The following is a 21,136-nucleotide window of genomic DNA, read 5'->3' on the forward strand; positions in this document are numbered from 1 at the left end:
AAAACAGACCAGGGTAGGGTTTGGGGATAGAGAAGTCAATGAGAGAAGTGAAACATTCTTCCTTAGTTGTTCATTTTCTCGAAATCTAAAGGCACAGCCTAGATTCGAGCCAATGTCTTAAGTAGTTCGGCTCTATCCTCGTGAAAGTGACAAACTGACATGTTTTCATTTCCGTCAAAAATAACTTTTTATGGAAGGAGTGCCTTTGATTTGACGGCCTGCACATGCGCAGTTCAGCGCGAGACGACCAAACACGCATGACATCGCATACAAGTGTGATGGGGGATTCAACTTTCTTTGGAGAAACCGTACCCATTACATTAGGACAACTGTTGTAATGAACACTTATGAGAATGGTGGACTGAATTTTCTGGACTTTACTACTTTAAATAATACTTTTAAGATCAATTGGATAAAACAATTCCTAAGAAGACCCACTTCTATCTGGAATTTTATTCCTCATCATGTCTTCTCTACTTTTGGTGGCCTTAACTTCATGTTGTTTTGCAATTATAATATTGACAAAGTTCCAGTGAAACTTTCTGCTTTTCATCAGCAGGTTTTCTTGTCATGGTCCTTAATTTATAAACACAATTTTTCTCCACACAGATATTATATATGGAATAATCGGGATATATTGTATAAAAATACCTCTCTGTTTTTAGAATATTGGTTCCGAAATAATATCCTATTGGTGAGCCAACTGGTAAATGCAGAGGGTCTTTTACTCAGTTATAAAGAATCCCTTATCACTACAAGGTCCCTGTAACACCTAAAGATTTTGCAATTGTTTTAGATGCCATTCCCTCAGGTGTTGCTATGTTATTCAGGAACATGTCAAGACCTGACCCTCAGAGCCTACCTTCGGTTGACCCTGTTGACTCATTAGTAGGAAAGATTTGTTTCTCTTTTGGTCCATTCAACAACAGAGCGATACGATCCTTGTTTCAGCAGGATGTTGTATGTCATGCCTTATTGGAATGCATTTATTGATAATATCTGTTGGGAAAAAGTTTGGATGTTGCCACACACATACCTACTTGTTAACAAAATTAAGGAAGTTTCCTTTAAAATTATTCATAAATATTATCCTGCCAACCACTATATGAAGAAGTTTAAGGAAAACATCAACTCAAATTGCTCCTTTTGTAATGACCACCCAGAAACAGTTGTGCATCTTTTTTGGCATTGTATGCATGTAAGAAAACTGTGGCAAGACATCAGTAGGTTTATAATTGAACACATTTATGAAGATTTGACACTATTGTGGAGAGATGTACTGTTTGGATTCTTTACATACAATATAAATAAGCGGAATCATTTTTATGTAATTAATTTCATTATTCTTTTGGACAAATTTCATATACACAACTGTAAATTTACAAACAGAAAACCACATTTTCGTACCCTACAAAAAGAAATTGAACTGTATTTTAAGACGGTTAAATGCTCTACTAACAAAAAAGCTGTTAGAATTGTAAGTACATGCATGTCCCTTAAGGTCCTTGTGTAATTGTAATGTGATATTGTACCCCCTAGCTCGATTGTCTATTATTTGTAATCTATGTATTCTTGTGTTCCCTCATGTGCTTTATGTATTGATTTGATATTAATTAAAAAAAATATATAATAATTTAAAGTGTGATGGGGGATTTCCTTTTGAGAAGCAATTTTAGGCTATCTCCATTTTGAAATAGTACATTTTCTTCACGATTGGCGGATCCCTCCTGATGACTCGGTTGGACGTGACTCCAATAGGGTCACCAGGATCAGGGAATGAAGTTGGAAGTCCCACCCATTTGACTACATTAAAATGGTGAAAGCCCTCAATCGCGATGCCCATGTTTATACGGCCTTTTGGCCACACAGGCCTCTTTCTTTCACACACATCAGTGGATAAGGGCCGGGCTAAGTTACTTTACGCAATTAACAATTTGAAACAATAAATGTTGACAAAGCAGTGAGTCATGTTAGGTGACATATTTTTACAAAGTTATTTTATTAAAGGAACATGTGCATTTTCAGTAATTTACAACATAAATATGCTACTTGATTTCTATGTACAGAAAAAAAAACAAATGTTATGCTGCTCACAACTGTCTAACTATTCATTTAGGTCTGGCCTTTTCCAGCTCTATTAATGCTACTAAACTTAATGAAATAGCATAGCCATATGTCATTATCATTCTGTGTGTTCATTTACAATGAGGCTTTGTTTAATTAACACTAAATGTGCCTATTTAAAAAAGGTGGCATCTGATTATCCAGTACAAAATCTAGAGAGGCTGTGCAAGGGAAGTTGGTGTCTAATTCATAGCAGGTTTTGGGTAGTACATATTTGATATATTTCTATATTACAGTTACAAAATGTACATTGACTGAATAAGACATTATTAGCATAACACAGGACTTCTAGGCTATTCAGAAACATGATATACAGTAACCTCAAACATTTCAGTAACTTTTAAACATTTTGATTTCATCTTTAAAATGCATCTAAAAGGGTTTGTTTGATCGTGTGTAAAAACAAAGTATCAAAGCATCTTCAGGTTGCTTTGCGAATTGGGGTGTTAAGATAAAATCATGTTATTGTGAATTAACATTTTTACATGAAAGGAAGATTTCAAAGTAGGCCTATAGCAACAAAAAAATGTTTTGAGACTGTACATAAGTGATGCCATAAGGGTGTGTGCTATTTTACATAATAAGGAATGCAGTGAAGAAGCAGAAATTCAGAGAACAATCTGAATTGGCAAATGAATATCCAACTAAGATATTAGAATAAATGCAGTGCAAATATTTGACATCGCTTTCAACTAGGCCTAATGCAAGCAGCTCCTCTATGGCTGCCTCCCAATAATCTCTAATTTCTCCTGAAGTGTGCACTTGTTCACTTCCCTTCATGATTTGAAAGGACATGACTGTTAGGCCTATATGTAAACCCCCTCTTGCCCATGCCTACACCAACCCAATGCTTTTAAATTTGTGGGGAATAGTGAATGAGTGCACACCTCAGAAAGAGACTATTTGGACGCACCCTCTGTCCGGTGGTGAGTGTGTGCTTTTTCTCCTACTGCAATATTACTTAAATTGATCACTGACCTCTGACTGACAGAGGCTTATGATTGTTTCAACTGGAATGGAAGAGGTATTCATATTCGTTCAGGACTAGCTCCACTATCTGGTTCTGGAAAACCATGTGCATGGCGATGTTGGCTGACTCCATCTCTGGCCGGAGCAGCGTGGGACCAAAGACGATAGCCACGTTCTGCACAGTCATACGGTTCTCTTCTCCATAGTTTATCACTCTGAGAGAGGGTGGATAGAGAGGGAGAGAGCCGAGAGAAGCAGAATACTTTACGTTATCATAATATCATCAATCAAATAGGGCTCTGGTCAAAAACAGAACTCTTTATAGCAAATAGGGTGCCATTTGAAACACAGGAAAAATGTGATTGTGAAAGACCTACTTGCGTAAATGGCTGAAGAGGAGTTCCATGGTGTCATGGTTTGGCCGAGGGAGAGACTCCACAAGCTCTCGCATGTAAGACACTTTGAGAGTGTAATCAACAGTTCCTGAAAACAAGACAAGATAGAACAATAAATGGTACACTAATGTATATCTCCAATAGTTCATAAAAAGGGAAGTGGGGGGCCTCCGAGTGGCGCGGTGGTCTAAGGCACTGCATCGCAGTGCAAGCTGTGCCACTAGAGATCCTGGTTCGAGACCAAGCTCTGTCGCAGCCGGCCGCGACCGGGAGACCCATGAAGCGGCGCACAATTGGCTCAGCGTCGTCCGGGTTAGGGGAGGGTTTGGCCGGCCGGGATGTCCTTGTCCCATCACGCTCTAGCGACTCCTGTGGCAGGCCGGGGGCATGCACTCTGACACGGTTTCCTCCAACACATTGGTGTGGCTGGCTTCCGGGTTAAGCGGGCATTGTGTCAAGAAGCAGTGCGGCTTGGCAGCTTCGTGTTTCGGAGGAAGCACGCATCTTGTATGGGAGTTGCAGCGATGGGACAAGACTAACTACCAATTGAATAGCACAAAATTGGGGGGGGGGGGGGGAAGGTGTAAAAACAACAAAAAAACAAAGGGAAGTGGGGTGGTAAACATGATTAGTCCTTCCTTGATAGTGTAGTAATAGCATAAATACACTGGGTAAGAAAACTGAGGTGTCAGTGTGGGGCCAAAACCTAACACAGTTTCAGGCTATCCTACACTGAGTGAGGAACGTGACGTGAAATTGTGGGGCCATGGCGTCTGGCCTGCTGCTTACTTATGGCCTGGATGAAGTGGCTGAAGTGGCTGAAGGGGAAGAGGGGTTCAGGAAGCTCCCTGAAGAAAAGCTTCAGAGCCCCAGTGATGACGTGGGTGTCCTCCCACTGGCCATCCTCCAAGTCCAGTTCCTCTGTAGAACAGAATCGCATCACACAACAGAGTCAAAGAACAGGACACACAAATACAGACACAGACACACATACAGAAGGTAAAGAGATGGGCATTACCATGATCTGCCTTGAAGCGTAGTTTCTGAATGACAGCTAGGTTCCCACTGACTCTGTAGAGTCCATCCATGTCCAGACCTGTGAAGACAGACACACATCAGCATTGGGTTCAATCAACTACTGTGGTAACTTTTTTCCTTTTACTGTATATATTGTGCTGAGTAATACACTGCTATTTCAATGTCACTACTGGCATTTAGTTGAAGCATAATACATTAAAACTCAGTTTTTCACAGTTCCTGACATTTAATCCTAGTAAAAATCCCTGTCTCAGGTCAGTTAGGATCACCACTTTATTTTAAGAATGTGAAATGTCACAATAATAGTAGAGAGAATGATTTATTTCAGCTTTAATTTATTTTATCACCTTCCCAGTGGGTCAGAAGTTTACATACACTCAATTAGTATTTGGTAGCATTGCCTTTAAATTGTTTAATTTGGGTCAAATGTTTTGGGTAGCCTTCCACAAGCTTCCCACAATAAGTTGGGTGAATTTTGGCCCATTCCTCCTGACAGAGCTGGTGTAACTGAGGCAGGTTTGAAGGCCTCCTTGCTCGCACACGCTTTTTCAGTTCTGCCCACAAATTTTCTATAGGATTGAGGTCAGGGCTTTGTGATGGCCACTCCAATACCTTGACTTTGTTGTCCTTAGGCCATTTTTCCACAACTTTGGAAGTATGCTTGGGGTCATTGTCCATTTGGAAGAACCATTTGCGACTAATTTGCGGCCGGTTGGGATGGTGTTATTCGGCTTGCAAGCCTCCCCCTTTTTCCTCCAAACATAACGATGGTCATTATGGCCAAACAGTTCTATTTTTGTTTCATCAGACCAGAGGGCATTTCTCCAGAAAGTACGATCTTTGTCCCCATGTGCAGTTGCAAACCACAGTCTAGCTTTTGTATGGCGGTTTTTGAGCAGTGGCTTCTACCTTGCTGAGCGGCTTTTCAGGTTATGTCAATATAGGACTCACTTTACTGTGGATATAGATACTTTTGTACCCGTTTCTTCCAGTATCTTCACAAGGTCCTTTGATGTTTTCCTGGGATTGATTTGCACTTTTCGCACCAAAGTACGTTAATCTCTAGGAGACAGAACACATCTCCTTCCTGAGCGGTATGACGGCTGCGTGGTCCCATGGTGTTTATACTTGCATACTATTGTTTGAACAGATGAACGTGGTACCTTCAGGCATTTGGAAATTGCTCCCAAGGATTTATTTAAGATTTTCCCATGATGTCAAGCAAAGAGGCACTGAGTTTGAAGGTAGGCCTTGAAATACATCCACAGGTACACCTCCAATTGACTCAAATTATGTAAATTTGCCTATCAGAAGCTAAAGCATAAACATAATTTTATGGAATTTTCCAAGCTGTTTAAAGGCACAGTCAACTTAGTGTATGTAAACTTCTGACCCACTGGAATTGTGATACAGTCTATTATAAGTGAAATAATCTGTCTGTTAACAATTGTTGGAATATGTACTTGTGTCATGCACAAAGTAGATGTCCTAACCGACTTGCCAAAACTATAGTTTGTTAACAAGACATTTGTGGAGTGGTTGAAAAACAAGTTTTAATGACTCCAACTTAAGTGTATGTAAACTTCCGACTTCAACTGTAACATAATCATCATCACTGTGATTACTAATCATTACCTCTCTTTTCCACTGCTCGGATACATTTCTCCACAAAGCTTGGGATAGTAGTTTTCTCCTGGGCACACAGTGCAGCCAGATGACAGCCAAACACATTGTCTGAGGGAAGGATGATGGATGTTGTTTACCCGTATCACAACAGAAGATATGTACAAACTCATTCCAATCTCAATCTCTCTGGATAAGTAACATAGTCGTGACAAATCCTGACAGTAAATGTAATGTAGCCTGATTTGGAGCAAGTTCGGCATGTGTAGCATTGTAGGAATGAAGACCCTATGAGCCCACCTCGGATGTAACCCTTCTCCTTGACGGACTGCAGCGTGGGTCGTTTCAGGAGGAACTTGATCAGCTTGGTACGAACCTTCTTCTGATCTGTCTCTCCCCCAGAGGAGGTGGCCGTGCTCGGTCTGGAAGCTGGGGAGGGGGGGGGGTCAAGGAGATCAAAGAGGAGAAGGGGGTTAAACAGCCACGAAACATGAGCAATTTGACCTGGTGGAGGCTATTGCAGCTGAAACGTCTGCTATTTGAAGCAGGAATAGTGTAGTTGGGAGAACTTACACATCCTCCCCTTGTCCAGGGTGCCTGGTGACCTGTCATCTCTGTCTGTACCGGAGGACTTCTCACTGATGTCCCCGTCCTCCTCCTCAGATTGGTGATGATCCTGGTCCTGCAATGTCATTGGCTAACATGCATGATGTTTGAACCAGCAGCCATTAAGTTAACCGTCCTAAATTGACCTTGATCAGGGAGTTTTTCTTCATTTGTATTCAGTACATATTTTTCTCCATGCACGTTAAGGTGTGCGAGTTCATTTACTTCTAAACATTCAAGAAACTTACCAGCTGTCGGATGGTGTCGACTAGAACTTTGTGCCAGTCGTTGATGATACTCTCAGTGTCGTACTGTATCAGAAACTCAACACCATTTTTGTTTTTCAACTGAAGAGACAACATACAACAGAGGTTATTATGACTTTAACATTTGCTTTACAGATTTATAGAGAGGGCAACAGTCTTAGACTAATGGAAAATATATTCTCACATGATGTTGCTTCCCAGAATCACTTATCACAATGGGCAGAAAATGGTGAATGTATAGTCAATTACATTTTTATTTAATAATAAATGGTACTCCCAAATGAATCATTATCTTTGATGTATTTAGTACAACTCCTAAAACACCTGTATTATGACTTCATAGCAACTAACTGTCAACCCACCTCTACAACATTCTTTTTGCTGGATTTATCCCTGGGAGCCCAGCCAATCGTTGCACCTCGTAGCTCCACTGTGACCTCTGGGGCGATCTGATTGGTCTTGTTCTGTTGAGAGAGAAAGACATCATGGAGGACAGTTGATGAACACTGACAGTACTGCATTCCATGAAATCAGACAGTGATGTAAGAGTTCTTTATCTGTGCAGGTAACAGTTGTGCACCTCTCACTCACCGAGGCTCCTGTGGCTGCAGACTTGGGGTCTTTGTGGAAGGTCAGAACCCCTCCGTGAAGAACCGTCCAAGACTGGGCCCAGTTTTTCCTATAGGAAGGCCACTGAGTGTGAGCTGTACTGTACTTCAGGGAATGTTGCAGTGTGGAAAATAATTTGGTAATGTAATGGCTGATAATTCCATCACTTGCTTCCATGTCAGTAATTATGCCCAGACTTTGGATGGGGTCAGAATTACCTTACTCTTTTCCCATTCTCTGACACTTTAGTTTTGTTGAGAATTCCAGCTTTTTCTAAACTCTGCACCTGAAAAAGGATCCAAACATAACATGCTTTTAATTATGCAAAGCCAAGTGTTCAAGTGAGACATAATTATTGATGCATTGATACAGTACAATCCTGTTAACCTCTACAAACAGAAATGCACCAAAAAAGCGACAGGAGGACAGTATTTGACAACTGTGGCTAAACTCTGACAACAAGCTCCTTTGTAATAGCTTGTTAACAGACACCTCTCCCTTTATGTTTTATAATGAACAGCATGAATGGTATAAAACCACAGGCACATTTTAGACTATTGCATGCTCTCTTTCACTGTGTAGTGAGGTGTGATGAGGTGGTACGGCGGTTGGTAGCTCTGGCTGAGAGTTTCCCAAAGGTGTTGTGACGTCAGCTGCCCTCAACAGGGAAAAACTCATCTATTTATATACCAGGAAATATACCATTTCCCAAGTGACATCTGTTTTCCACTCTCTCGGGTGTTAGCTATGCAACTACTATTCTGCTTACAAATTCATCACTATACGGGTACAACACACCATTAGCCCTTAGATAGATAGCATGCGGATGGATACAATATTTATCAGGGCAGTGGTGAGATGTATAAAAAAATATTTAAAAAACACATTGTGCCACTGAGGCTCTGATTGAAGGGGCTTCTTGCTTTTGTCACTTCTAGGTTAGACTACTGCAATGCTCTACTTTCCGGCTACCCGGATAAAGCACTAAATAAACTTCAGTTAGTGCTAAATACGGCTGCTAGAATCCTGACTAGAACCAAAAGAGTTGATCATATTACTCCAGTGCTAGCCTCCCTACACTGGCTTCCTGTCAAGGCAAGGGCTGATTTCAAGGTTTTACTGCTAACCTACAAAGCATTACATGGGCTTGCTCCTACCTATCTCTCTGACTTGGTCCTGCCGTACATACCTACACGTACGGTACGATCACAAGACGCAAGCCTCCTAATTGTCCCTAGAATTTCTAAGCAAACAGCTGGAGGCAGGGCATTCTCCTATAGAGCTCCATTTTTATGGAATGGTCTGCCTACCCATGTGAAAGACGCAAACTCGGTCTCAACCTTTAAGTCTTTACTGAAGACTCATCTCTTCAGTGGGTCATATGATTGAGTGTAGTCTGGCCCAGGAGTGTGAAGGTGAACGGAAAGGCTCTGGAGCAACAAAACGCCCTTGCTGTCTCTGCCTGGCCGGTTCCCCTCTTTCCACTGGGATTCTCTGCCTCTAACCCTATTACAGGGGCTGAGTCATTGGCTTACTAGGGCTATTTCATACCGTCCCTAGGAGGGGTGCGTCACTTGAGTGGGTTGAGTCACTGATGTGATCTTCCTGTCTGGGATGACGCCCCCCCTTGGGTTGTGCCGTGGCGGAGATCTTTGTGGGCTATACTCGGCCTTGTCTCAGGATGGTAAGTTGGTGGTTGAAGATATCCCTCTAGTGGTGTGGGGGATGTGCTTTGGCAAAGTGGGTGGGGTTATATCCTTCCTGTTTGGCCCTGTCCGGGGGTGTCCTCGGATTGGGCCACAGTGTCTCCTGACCCCTCCTGTCTCAGCCTCCAATATTTATGCTGCAGTAGTTTATGTGTCGGGTCAGTCTGTTATATCTGAAGTACTTCTCCTGTCTTATCCGGTGTCCTGTGTGAATTTAAGTATGCTCTCTCTAATTCTCTCTTTCTTTCTCTCTCTCGGAGGACCTGAGCCCTAGGACCATGCCTCAGGACTACCTGACATGATGACTCCTTGCTGTCCCCAGTCCACCTGGCCGTGCTGCTGCTCCAGTTTCAACTGTTCTGCCTGTGATTATTATTATTTGACCATGCTGGTCATTTATGAACATTTGAACATCTTGGCCATGTTCTGTTATAATCTCCACCCGGCACAGCCAGAAGAGGACTGGCCACCCCACATAGCCTGGTTCCTCTCTAGGTTTCCTCCTAGGTTTTGGCCTTTCTAGGGAGTTGTTCCTAGCCACCGTGCTTCTACACCTGCATTGCTTGCTGTTTGGGGTTTTAGGCTGGGTTTCTGTACAGCACTTTGAGATATCAGCTGATGTACGAAGGGCTATATAAATACATTTGATTTTGATTTGATTTGATTTCTTCTGAGTCTAAACCAATCAGCTTTCAGGAACAGAAACAAAACACCATTCAGAGGAAAGACAGGTCAGGTCAGAGTGGTCATAGCGCTCTAGCTGGGGCAACTTCACAGAACTGTCATTTTCAGTCGACTCAGGGCTGATCTAACCTAATGAGGATCAGCAGACTGGGGAGGACAATAAAGGAGGACAGGAGAGGAGGAGGGGGACTCACGTGATGCTGCCCCATCTCTGGAGAGTTGTCTGCACTGGAACCCTCGCTGCCGTAGTCCGAGGCCTTTCTTCTGTGATTCGGGAAGAACTTCTGACCAATAGGGGAATAAAGGACACTTTACTTTGTCACAATGTGACCAAAACGACATCCCATCTAAACAGAATTGTTTAAGTACACAATCTACTATTTTATATGCGTGGTATAGACCACTGTATTGTTACGACACCAAATGTCACTGGCTGAACACAGTGATCCTAAGAATAGAAGTGAAACGTAATAGGTGTTCCAGGTGCTTGGCTCTCTCTCGTTTAGGAAACGGTGTCAAAAGGGGAGCTGTATTAGAGCTGAGAGGGTCAGGTGTTTCATATGGTGTTCCCAGTCACTTCACTCTGCCTCACTAAACACTGCTGTCAGAGCCAGCTGACAATCCTACTGTAGCTCTTATAGCTCTATTGTGGTGGGCTCTGGCTAGGGGGATGTGAGGTGTGTGTGTGTATTTGTGTGTGTGGGGGGGTATGGGTATGTGCACTAGCAACACTAACCCTTTCCTCCATGGTTGAGCTGAAGTGAGCTGGACCCATGGTGTGTCTCCAGTTCTTCATAGATAGAGACCCCCCGTCCAGCGCAACACCATTTCCCACCTTAGACTGGCCTGATGCTACAGGGGCCTGGAGGGGTCAAATGATAGAGGAGAAACTCTATACAAGAAACTCCAAAATAAGTCATTCATGAATTAGAAATTAGGCATTGATTACCTATCTAAATCTGTATGGTAGAAATAATTGCCATGGGTGTTTAATCTTGATCTCTACCTCAGGCAGGTTCCACTGGGATCTGGAGCCGTCTCTCAGGTAGTAGTACGTCTGTCCTCTGTCGTCCAATGATTTGATCCACTGTTACCACACACACACACCACACACATAAATATCCATATTGCACTGCATCATCATGGAGAAAATGTACTTCATATACTGTAGCGGTATCTGACTGAATGCCACCCGAATCAGGTGGCCCGGTAATATTCCTTCAAGCTGAGTGGCATGGTCTCCCCCTAGATTTCATTCCTGGACAGGTCTCTCTTGAAAAATATATTTTTACCTCAATGAGACTAACCTGAATAAATAATGGCTAAATAAAGGGTCTGTGTACCTGCTCAGGTGAGTGTTTGCTGGAGAACACCCATGTTCCATCAGGGTCTACATTGAGGTTCCAGCCAGTTGGAGCGCTCCTGTCCAGGCTGGCCCTGGGGATGACTGCCTGGATCACATGGCTGGGGTTGTAGTCGTTATGGAAGGAGTGAGGGTCCACTGGGGACAAAGCCAATGGCTCCTCTTCCAGGGATTCAGGTAGGTCAGCCTCGGCTGGGTAGTCCTCCTCAGGCAGGGGAGGCTGGACACACACATGCATGTGAACACAGAAACACACCCACAGACAGGACAGACAACACAGAGACACACACACACGTTGTGAGAATGTTACATTCAGTGTTCTCATTGTGCTGCTTCAAAACAGATCGAGAACAGGACAATGGATAACCTTCCTCCTAGGTTCCTTTCAGCTTTTCAAAGTTCCTCATTTCAACTAAGCAGTTTAAACAGCTTTTAGCTTATTCTTTCACAATTCTTTAGAATTGTGAAAACACAAGAATGCAGTTCGCAAAAAGTTCACAATAAGGTCAACGAATGCATTGCCTAATAGTTTGAGGAAACTACATGTATGAAAAATAACTGTCTGCTATGTACTGTAGGAGCTTAACTTAATTAAAAAGATGAGTGTTGTATTATTTGTAGACTTCCCATGGGTGAAACTATAATAGACGAAGTAAGTGAGTGTCTAAGTGGAGCAGGCCTTACCGGCCCTTCCTCCAGAGAGCTGTGCCCACTCAGAGGCTCCATCAGAGGGGGGTAGGGGCACTGTGGCTCTGGGGGCTCCCAAGACGTCTCTCCCGATACTGGGTTGTAGAAGTACTGGCGGCCGCTAGTCACATCCAAACACTGCTCCCAGTCAGCGGTCCATGCAGGGTGGGAGACAGAGGTGGAGGTGGGGGACTGAGAGGAGGGCGAGGGAGACGAACACACAGGCTCCTCAGCGGGAGCCTCAGGGTCTATGTGGGGGTTGTCCCAGGTGGTCTGCCCTGATTCAGGGTGGTAGTAGTACTCCTGTCCACTCTCCTGGTCAGTGTGCACCTCCCATCCCTCAGAGTCCAGGTAAGGAGGAGAGCAGGGAGGGGAGGAGGCCGAGAGAGGGGACTCAGAGACGTTTCTGTGGAGCTCCGCTACATTGACGTACACAGCGTTCTGGGCACTCTCATTGTCAACCTATGGGAAGAGCAGGAAATATGGTTCAGGGGTCATCTGGAAAAGTTTAGAACTACAGAGTGACGCCAAGCCTTGTCCCAGATCTGTTTATGTGTTGACAATAACCATAGGAGTTGGAAAAACAGCACAACCAGATCTGGGACGAGGCTGAGGTCAAGTGACACTGATTCTAGGCTGTCAGAATACTTAATGCAGCAGAGAGACAAACCTGTGAATAAAAAACTAACATCAACTTTAGTCTCACAGCTCTATAGACAGTCAGTTGGTTCTGAGTAGATAAAAGAAGCTGTGATATTTCTGGAGAGAAAAAAAAGCCACTTTCACCTATAGCACTCAGAAAGAGGGTGACAGAACAGTGTTTCTTCCAGTGCAGTCAGCTCAGAAAGTCAAATCTAAAGCTAAACAGAAAGCAATGAGCTCCAGACCACAACCCACTGCCTCGTTTTTGTCTAAATATACAGACACCCACTATTACCCAGTTACCCACAGACACGGACTCTGCATTGCCAAAAGTAGAGGTGCAACACTCGACAAACTAAAACTCTGTGCCTACTTCACAGTCCCGCCCAGGCATTCCTGTGTGACATTGTCTTTCGTCTAAGGGTGGTGGTAATGTTCCAGAACAATAACAACTGTCCACAAACAAACATAGAAGGCCAATATTCAGGTTTCATTCAAAAGTTCAACAATGGTTACTAATCAACTACAGCAGGCGCACTTTCAATTCTTTCACATTACAGAACTGAAAAAATATAATTATGACTCACACTTTCACTGAATATAATCAAATTCAACTGTTGACTGAATATAAGTTAATAGTACATTTTATTCTTCCTTTTATCTGCGACCCACAGTTATAGAAACCATTTTACAGTAGGAGGCTAAATATATCACCAGTATGTAAATATAGGCCTAGTCAAGACCAATACACATGGTTAGGTTAGTTGAGTTAGCCTACATGTTAGTCTTGTTGTCATTGTTGTTGCAGACTGCCCCAAGAAATTGCCCCTCAGATAAATAGTTTTAATTGTAATGCCTAAAGTAAGTCTGTGTTCATCATTCCAGAAAACATTGGCACACTCACTCACTCCTGCTAAAATCAATGTTTTTCATTTATATTTTGGTCATTTATCCAGAGCAACTTATAGGAGCAATTAGGGTTAAGTGCCTTGCTCAAGGGCACAGACAGATTTTTCACCTAGTTGGCTTGGATATTCGAACCAGCAACTTTTCAGTTACTGACCCAAAACTCAACCACTAGGCTACCTACTTCCGTTGAAATGACCCCCATCTAAAATAGACGATCTGATCCTACATTTTCAGAGGCCCGAGTCTAACCTGGAGTCTTTTCTTATCTGTTCCAGTGGCCTAAGTTTCACCTGCTGTATTCCAATGAGGAGGTGTCTGACTGACTTTATAATTCCTGGGACGTCCCTCTGGGAACCCTGATGGATATGTTGTCATCATCATGGCACTGTGAGAGGGACTGTTGATCTCTCCCTTCCTCTCTCATAGCCTTCTGGTTGGGTCTATCACACCAGGATCCTTTAGACTATGAAAACCTACCACTGGTTTGATGAACGGTGACAGGTCGGAAGCCTATTTATATGGGTCAAAGGTCGGAAGGCAGATATGGATAGAAATGAGTAAATTTGACTATTTTCCTCTGGTTAATAATAATACATTTTGTATCAGATATGGACTCGGTGTCCCATCTAGAGGTTTTTGGCCTGTCATTAGAATCATTATTGATCTCATTATCAACACAAGGTTATCAATACACATGACCAGGCGATCGAATCAAAAATAGATCAACAAAATACAGACAAGCGAGAGGAAATTAGAGAGTTGCATCATTGATCTCTCGCTGTGTTGATTCTGAAATGCCCCCTCCCTTGCCCACTGGAAAATATATCTACCCAGAGCAAACACCACACAGTAAACACACACTAACCAGAAGTGAGAAAGTCGGTCTTTGTGTGGGCAAAATGTCAGTGTCACCAATAAACATAAACAGGCAAAACCCTCAAATCTACCCATTTCATCAACACACACAGTAAGCACCTCACAGTAAATGTAATACCCATATGTGAGAAACTATGGTTTTGTGTTGGCAAATTTGTCAACTTACACCTGGCAAAACTCTAACGTCAAGAGTGCTTAATGGATCTATGCACTAACCATGCGGAAGGCGGCGTTACTTGAGTTACTGAGCATGCTCTCTGGGGTTGACATACACGGCAACAGAGGAAAACAAAGTTGAGCTGAAGCAATATATCCGCAGAAGGGTGAGACTAAGTAGACTCAACAGGAAGCAAGAAAGTGATAACAAGGTAGACGTAAACACTGTCAATGTTGTATATACACTGTACAACAAACCCAACACACTCTGATCTACATTCAGAACCAGACAATTTAGCCATAGATCCATCAAAACCAGTGCACTGACAGTTTTGGTGAGGCTGCATTGTTGCATTTAGAGACATACGCTATACAGTTTGTTCTGGACCTACCTGGTTTGCAATGGGTAGAGCCAAGCCCCCCCGGGTCTGATACCCATGCCGGGGCTTTGCATAAAGATCCACCATGTTTATGTAATCCTAATTAGTAGAGCCATATAATACAGCTGACCAGAGCACAGCTACACTAGCTACCACAGGACTGAACTGACAGGAGCAGAGGCAGGCAGACAGGCACACACACCATGCAGTGTGCGCACACTCACCAATGACAGAGATGCCTCCGAAAGGAGAACTGCCTCCTCTGTTACAATGACAGGGGGAGGGGAGGGGTGTTTCAGATGGAGGGAGGCAGAGAGATAGACAGCGAACAAGAGAGAGAGAGAGAGAGAGAGAGAGAGAGAGAGAGAGAGATAGACAGTGAACAAGAGAGAGAGAGAGAGAGAGAGAGAGAGAGAGAGAGAGAGAGGAGGAGGCAGATAAAAAGAGGACAGGTCATTTGAACCCACTTCCTTTCTGTCTTACCAATGATGAAAAAGGAAATGTCGGCATGGAAACAAAGCTTTAGGAGAGTGCATTCCTTTACTCAAGTGGTGAATTAGATTAATTAGTGAGGAAGCCAGGGCAGAACTAAGAGGAAACTGAAAAAAACCTCTGGGTTTATAGCTAGTCCACTGTACTCACAAAGGTCATGGTTTGACTGTTATAACTCTGGTTTGGGTTATATCTCCTTCTCTAGTCTTTACATTAACATTATACATTTTGTAATCAGCCTGAAAGTAGCATTAACAGTAAGAATCTGACTACTACTATTGGTTTCCAAATCAAATTACAACAAATGTTTAAGAATTGCTTGATAAATGTACATAGAAAAGTACAATTGTGCACTGTGTAGAGGAGAAATGTACACATTTTAATGGACAATGTTGCTGTAAAACTAGGAGGAACCCAGAGTGGCTGAAGCTCAGACTGCAGAGTAGGTGGGTGTTTGACTTGAGACAGGAAACTTTAGTGAAGGGACAGTTGCTCAACCATTACTTCCTTCCAGGGAGGATCAGACTGTTCACAGATCAGACTGCTGACTATCTGAAGCCTTTGGCTGAAATGTAGTACCATAACATCCATACTAACACAACTAATAGTATGATAATACGTATCATACCACTGCAACCAATAGCATCATCCTAATTCATCAACGAATAGTATCATAACACACAAAACCATAAGTACAATGCCTTCAGAAAGTATTCAGACCCCTTGACTTTTTCCACATTGTTACTTTACAGCCTTATTCTGAAATTGATTAAATATTTTTTTTAATTACACACAATACCCCATAATGACATTTTTGCAAATGTATTCAAAAAATAAAACATAAGTATTCAGACCCTTTGCTATGAGACTCGAAATTGAGCTCAGGTGCATCCCGTTTCCATTGATCATCCTTGAGATGTTTCTACAACTTGATTGGAGTCTAACTGTGGTACATTTAATTGATTGTACATGATTTGGACCTGTCTATAAAAGGTATATAAAAGGTCTATAAAAGGTCCCACATTTGACAGTGCATGTCAGAGCAAAAACCAAGCCATGAGGCCAAAGGAATTGTCCGTAGAGCTCAAAGACAGGATTGTGTCAAGGCACAGATCTGGGGAAGGGTACCAAAAAATGTCTGCAGCACTGAAGGACCAAGAACACAGTGGCCTCCATCATTCTTAAATGAAAGAAGTTGGGAACCACCAAGACTCGTCCTAGAGCTGCCCGCCGGGCCAAACTGAGCAATCGGGGGAGATTGGCCTTGGTCAGGGAGGTGACTAAGAACACAGTGGTCACTCTGAAAGAGCTCTAGAGTTCCTCTGTGGAGATGTAGAACCTTCCAGAAGGACAACCATCTCTGCACCAAATCAGGCCTTTATGGAAGAGTGGCCAGACGGAAACCACTCCTCAGTAAAAGGCACATGACAGGCCGCTTGGAGTTTGCCAAGAGGTACTTAAAGACTCTCACACCATGAGAAACAAGATTCTCCGGTCTGATGAAACCAAGATTGAACTCTTTCACCTGAATGCCAAGCGTCACATCTGGAGGAAACCTGGCACCATCCTTATGGTGAAGCATAGTGGTGGTAGTTTTTCAGCGGCAGGGACTGGGAGACTAGTCAGGATCGAGGCAAAGTTGAATGACACAAAGTACAAAGAGGTCATTTATGAAAACCTGCTCCAGAGCACTCAGGACCTCAGACTGGGGCGAAGGTTCACTTTCCAACAGGACAATGACCCTAAGCACACAGCCAAGACAGAGCAGGAGTGGTCTCTGAATGTCCTTGAGTGGCCCAGCTAGAGCCCGGACTTGAACCCGATCGAACATCTCTGTTGAGACCTGAAAATAGCTGTGCTGCGACGCTCCCCATCCAACCTGAGAGAGCTTGAGAGGATCTGCAGAGAAGAATGGGAGAAACTCCCCAGATACAGGTGTGCCAAGCTTGCAGCATCATACCCAAGAAGACTCAAGGCTGTAATCGCTGCCAAAGGTGCTTCAACAAAGTACTGAGTAAAGGCTATGAATACTTACAGTTGAAATGAGAAGTTTACATACACTTAGGTTGGAGTCATTAAAACTAATTTTTCAACCACTCCACAAATGTCTTGTTAAAAAACTATAGTTTTGGCAAGTCGGTAAGGACATCTACTTTGTGCATGACACAAGTACATTTTCCCAACAATTGTTTACAGACAGATTATTTCACTTATAATTCACTGTATCACAATTCCAGTGGGTCAGAAGTTATACGCTAAGTTGACTGCCTTTTAAACAGCTTGGAAAATTCCATAAAATGAAGTCATGGCTTTAGGAGCTTCTGATAGGCTAATTGACAAATTTTTTGAGTCAATTGGAGGTGTACCTGTGGATGTATTTCAAGGCCTACCTTCAGACTCAGTGCCTCTTCGCTTGACATCATGGGAAAATCAAAATAAATCAGCCAAGACCTCAGAAAATAAATTGTAGACAAGTCTGGTTCATCCTTGGGAGCAATGTCCAAATGCCTGAAGGTACCACGTTCATCTGTTCAAACAAGAGTATGCAAGTATAAAACACCATGGGACCACGCAGCCGTCATACCGCTCAGGAAGGAGATGTGTTCTGTCTCCTAGAGATGAACGTACTTTGGTGCGAAAAGTGCAAATCAATCCCAGAACAACAGCAAAGGACCTTGTGAAGATGCTGGAGGAAACAGGTACAAAAGTATCTATATCCACAGTAAAACAAGTCCTATATCGACATAACCTGAAAGGCCGCTCAGCAAGGTAGAAGCCACTGCTCCAAAACCGTCATAAAAAAGCCAGACTATGGTTTGCAACTGCACATGGGGATAAAGATCGTACCTTTTGGAGAAATGTCCTCTGGTCTGATGAAACAAAAATAGAACTGTTTGGCCATAATGACCATCGTTATGTTTAGAGGAAAAAGAGGGAGGCTTGCAAGCCGAAGAACACCATCCCAACAGTGAAGCACGGGTGAGGCAGCATCATGTTGTGGGGGTGCTTTGCTGCAGGAGGGACTGGTGCACTTCACAAAATAGATGGCATCATGGAAATAGAAAATTATGTTGGTATATTGACGCAACATCTCAAGACATCAGTCAGGAAGTTAAAGCTTGCTTGCAAATTTCTCTTCCAAATGGACATTGACCCCAAGCATACTTCAAAAGTTGTGGCAAAACGGCTTAATGACAACAAAGTCAAGGTATTGGAGTGGCCATCACAAAGCCCTGACCTCAATCATATAGAAGATTTGTGGGCAGAACTGAAAAAGCGTGTGCGAGCAAGGAGGCCTACAAACCTGACTCCATTACACCAGCCCTGTCAGGAGGAATGGGCCAAAATTCAAACAACTTATTGTGGGAAGCTTGTGGAAGGCTACCCAAAACGTTTGACCGAAGTTAAACAATTTACAAGGCAATGCTACCAAATACTAATTGAGTGTATGTAAACTTCTGACCCACTGGGAATGTGATGAAAGAAATGAACGCTGAAATATATCATTCTCTATTATTATTCTGACATTTCACATTCTTAAAATAAAGTGGTGATCCTAATTGACCTAAAACAGGGAAGTTTACTAGGATTAAATGTCAGGAATTGTAAAAAAATTGAGTTTAAATGTATTTGGCTAAGGTGTATGTAAACTTCAACTGTATGTAAATGTAATGTTTCAGTTTTATTTTTAATAAACTATCAAACATGTCTAAAAACCTGTTTTTGCTTTGTCACTATGGGGTATTGTGTGTAGATTGATGAGGAAAACATTTTTGGACCAAGGCTGGAACCTAACAAAATGTAAAAAAGTCAAGGGGTCTGAATACTTTCCGAAGGCACTGTATCATAACACCCCAACCAATAGTATAATGATAATACCCCAACCAATAGTATAATGATAATACCCCAACCAATAGCATAATGATAATACCCCAACCAATAGCATAATGATAATACCCCAACCAATAGTATCACAACACCCCAACCAACAGTATCACAAAACACCAACCAATATTGGGGTTGGTGTACAATAGTAACACTACATCTCCATCAATGACTGTAGTGTTTTTCAGATTCAGGCTGGCGGTTGCAGTTGACGTTTGAATAGTTATTTTTTACATCCATTGGCTTGGATTCACCAAGCAAGAATATTATCTGCAGTAAACATCAGAGATGCCGTGTCAACCAGTTGGCAAGACAGCAGAAACCGACTGGCACCCTGGCGAATACAGTTCCTGGAACATCCCAAATATTTCACCCCTATATTTGATACCTGGGCACAAGGTGTTTTGCTATTCAAATGTGCCCGGGCCAGCAGCCTCACACTATGCTTATGCTATTGCATAAGCACAGAGGAGGCCTTTATTTCAGACTCACAAACAAGGACCTGAGTGGACAACACACTTCATTGATGCAGACAGATAACTTAACAGGGGATACGGCCAATTCAAATGTAAGTAGTTTAATTCATGATTTTTTTAAAAGTTTGTCAAAGATCACATCCTCTGTTTTGTGAGTGTTTAAAATTGAAATGCCAACCAAAAGAGTGAAAGTGAAGCACTGCGGAAGAGGAAACATTGTTATGTTGTTGAACTAGGAGACGATTGCAATATTTTGCATAGTCTTTAATTGCCCTAAAGGAGAAAAAGCTGACATTTCTCTCATACTGTAGCCTTGAGCAATGCTATGAATCAGCAATCTGCCTGATTACTTAACCGATTTACCAATCATCCAATCAAACAATAGGGAAGCAAATTGGGGCCCTAATCACACCACAAAAACAGTTGGCCTATTGAATGAGTCTGACTCCTCCCCCATTACATCACTCCTCATGGCCCAGAATCCTGGTTTACCCCAGAGAATGCTGTGTGGAATTCTAGTTCTACCTTCTACAATCTACATACAGCACACCAACCTTATCACTTCCCTACCCATCTCCTCAGACCAGGCTGACTGACGCTCTTCTGACTGCCCCGACGCAAAAAAACAGCTCCAGTAGGATCTGCAGGAAAACAGATCTCTAGAACATAGATGGTACATAGAGATGAATACAAAGGAGAGACAATATGGTAATGTCTGAATATACTGTGGTAACATTATAAGAGCCCAAGTCAAAGATACGTGATAACAACTGCTGCCCAAGAATGCCTGCAGTACTGTACACAGTAAAGCTACTTAGCTAAAATACATATTTACTTAAGGTAAGCAGATCTCAGGAGCTTTGATATCCAAGTCCCAAACAGTTAACCCTATCATTACGAATATAGAATATGTTTAAAAAAAAAATGTTTTATTAAAAACATGCATCAAGACAACATGAAAGACATTCCGGGTCTAATATGATTACTTGACCAAGGAGACAAGATACTTGAGACATTGGCTGCGTGTAGACGGGCAGCCCCATTCTCATATTTTATTCACTAATTGTTCTTTTGACGAGTCACATCAGGTCTTTTCACATCAGAACTTTTTCAGCACTGATCTGATTGGTCAAAAGACCAATTAGTGAGAGAAAAAACATCAGAATTGGGTTGCCTGTGTAAATGCAGTCATTGAATTGTCTCATTACAGCTGAGGAGCAGTCAATGGGAGCTGCTAGAGGAGATACTAC

The 21,136-nt window shown here is 42.6% G+C and overlaps 1 protein-coding gene across 6 annotated transcripts in view; it reads right to left on the reverse strand.

Annotated features, from left to right (window-relative positions):
- Positions 1-1,982: 1,982 nt before the first annotated feature.
- The window catches only part of LOC110499261 (rho GTPase-activating protein 27), a 30,082-nt gene continuing 10,928 nt past the window's right edge, over positions 1,983-21,136 (reverse strand). For 2 of the 6 annotated variants that reach the window (XM_036956082.2, XM_090212888.1), the window contains 16 exons: positions 12,068-12,532; positions 11,364-11,603; positions 11,027-11,107; positions 10,757-10,882; positions 10,215-10,301; positions 7,849-7,916; positions 7,613-7,700; positions 7,384-7,485; positions 7,004-7,102; positions 6,723-6,831; positions 6,450-6,578; positions 6,162-6,260; positions 4,507-4,584; positions 4,278-4,409; positions 3,471-3,576; positions 1,983-3,308 (listed from right to left, as the gene is read on the reverse strand). In XM_036956082.2, the coding sequence (XP_036811977.2) occupies positions 3,131-3,308; positions 3,471-3,576; positions 4,278-4,409; positions 4,507-4,584; positions 6,162-6,260; positions 6,450-6,578; positions 6,723-6,831; positions 7,004-7,102; positions 7,384-7,485; positions 7,613-7,700; positions 7,849-7,916; positions 10,215-10,301; positions 10,757-10,882; positions 11,027-11,107; positions 11,364-11,603; positions 12,068-12,532 (2,187 nt within the window). In that variant the 3' untranslated portion in view covers positions 1,983-3,130. Of the gene's footprint in view, positions 3,309-3,470; positions 3,577-4,277; positions 4,410-4,506; positions 4,585-6,161; positions 6,261-6,449; positions 6,579-6,722; positions 6,832-7,003; positions 7,103-7,383; positions 7,486-7,612; positions 7,701-7,848; positions 7,917-10,214; positions 10,305-10,756; positions 10,883-11,026; positions 11,108-11,363; positions 11,604-12,067; positions 12,533-15,045; positions 15,316-21,136 lie in introns of those variants that run through there. The other 4 variants (XM_036956081.2, XM_090212887.1, XM_090212885.1 and 1 more) reach the window with 3 other exon arrangements.

This window comes from Oncorhynchus mykiss, chromosome 20, assembly GCF_057628025.1.
Source record: "Oncorhynchus mykiss isolate SJ-2025 chromosome 20, ASM5762802v1, whole genome shotgun sequence".
Classification (NCBI taxonomy): Eukaryota; Metazoa; Chordata; class Actinopteri; order Salmoniformes; family Salmonidae; genus Oncorhynchus; species Oncorhynchus mykiss.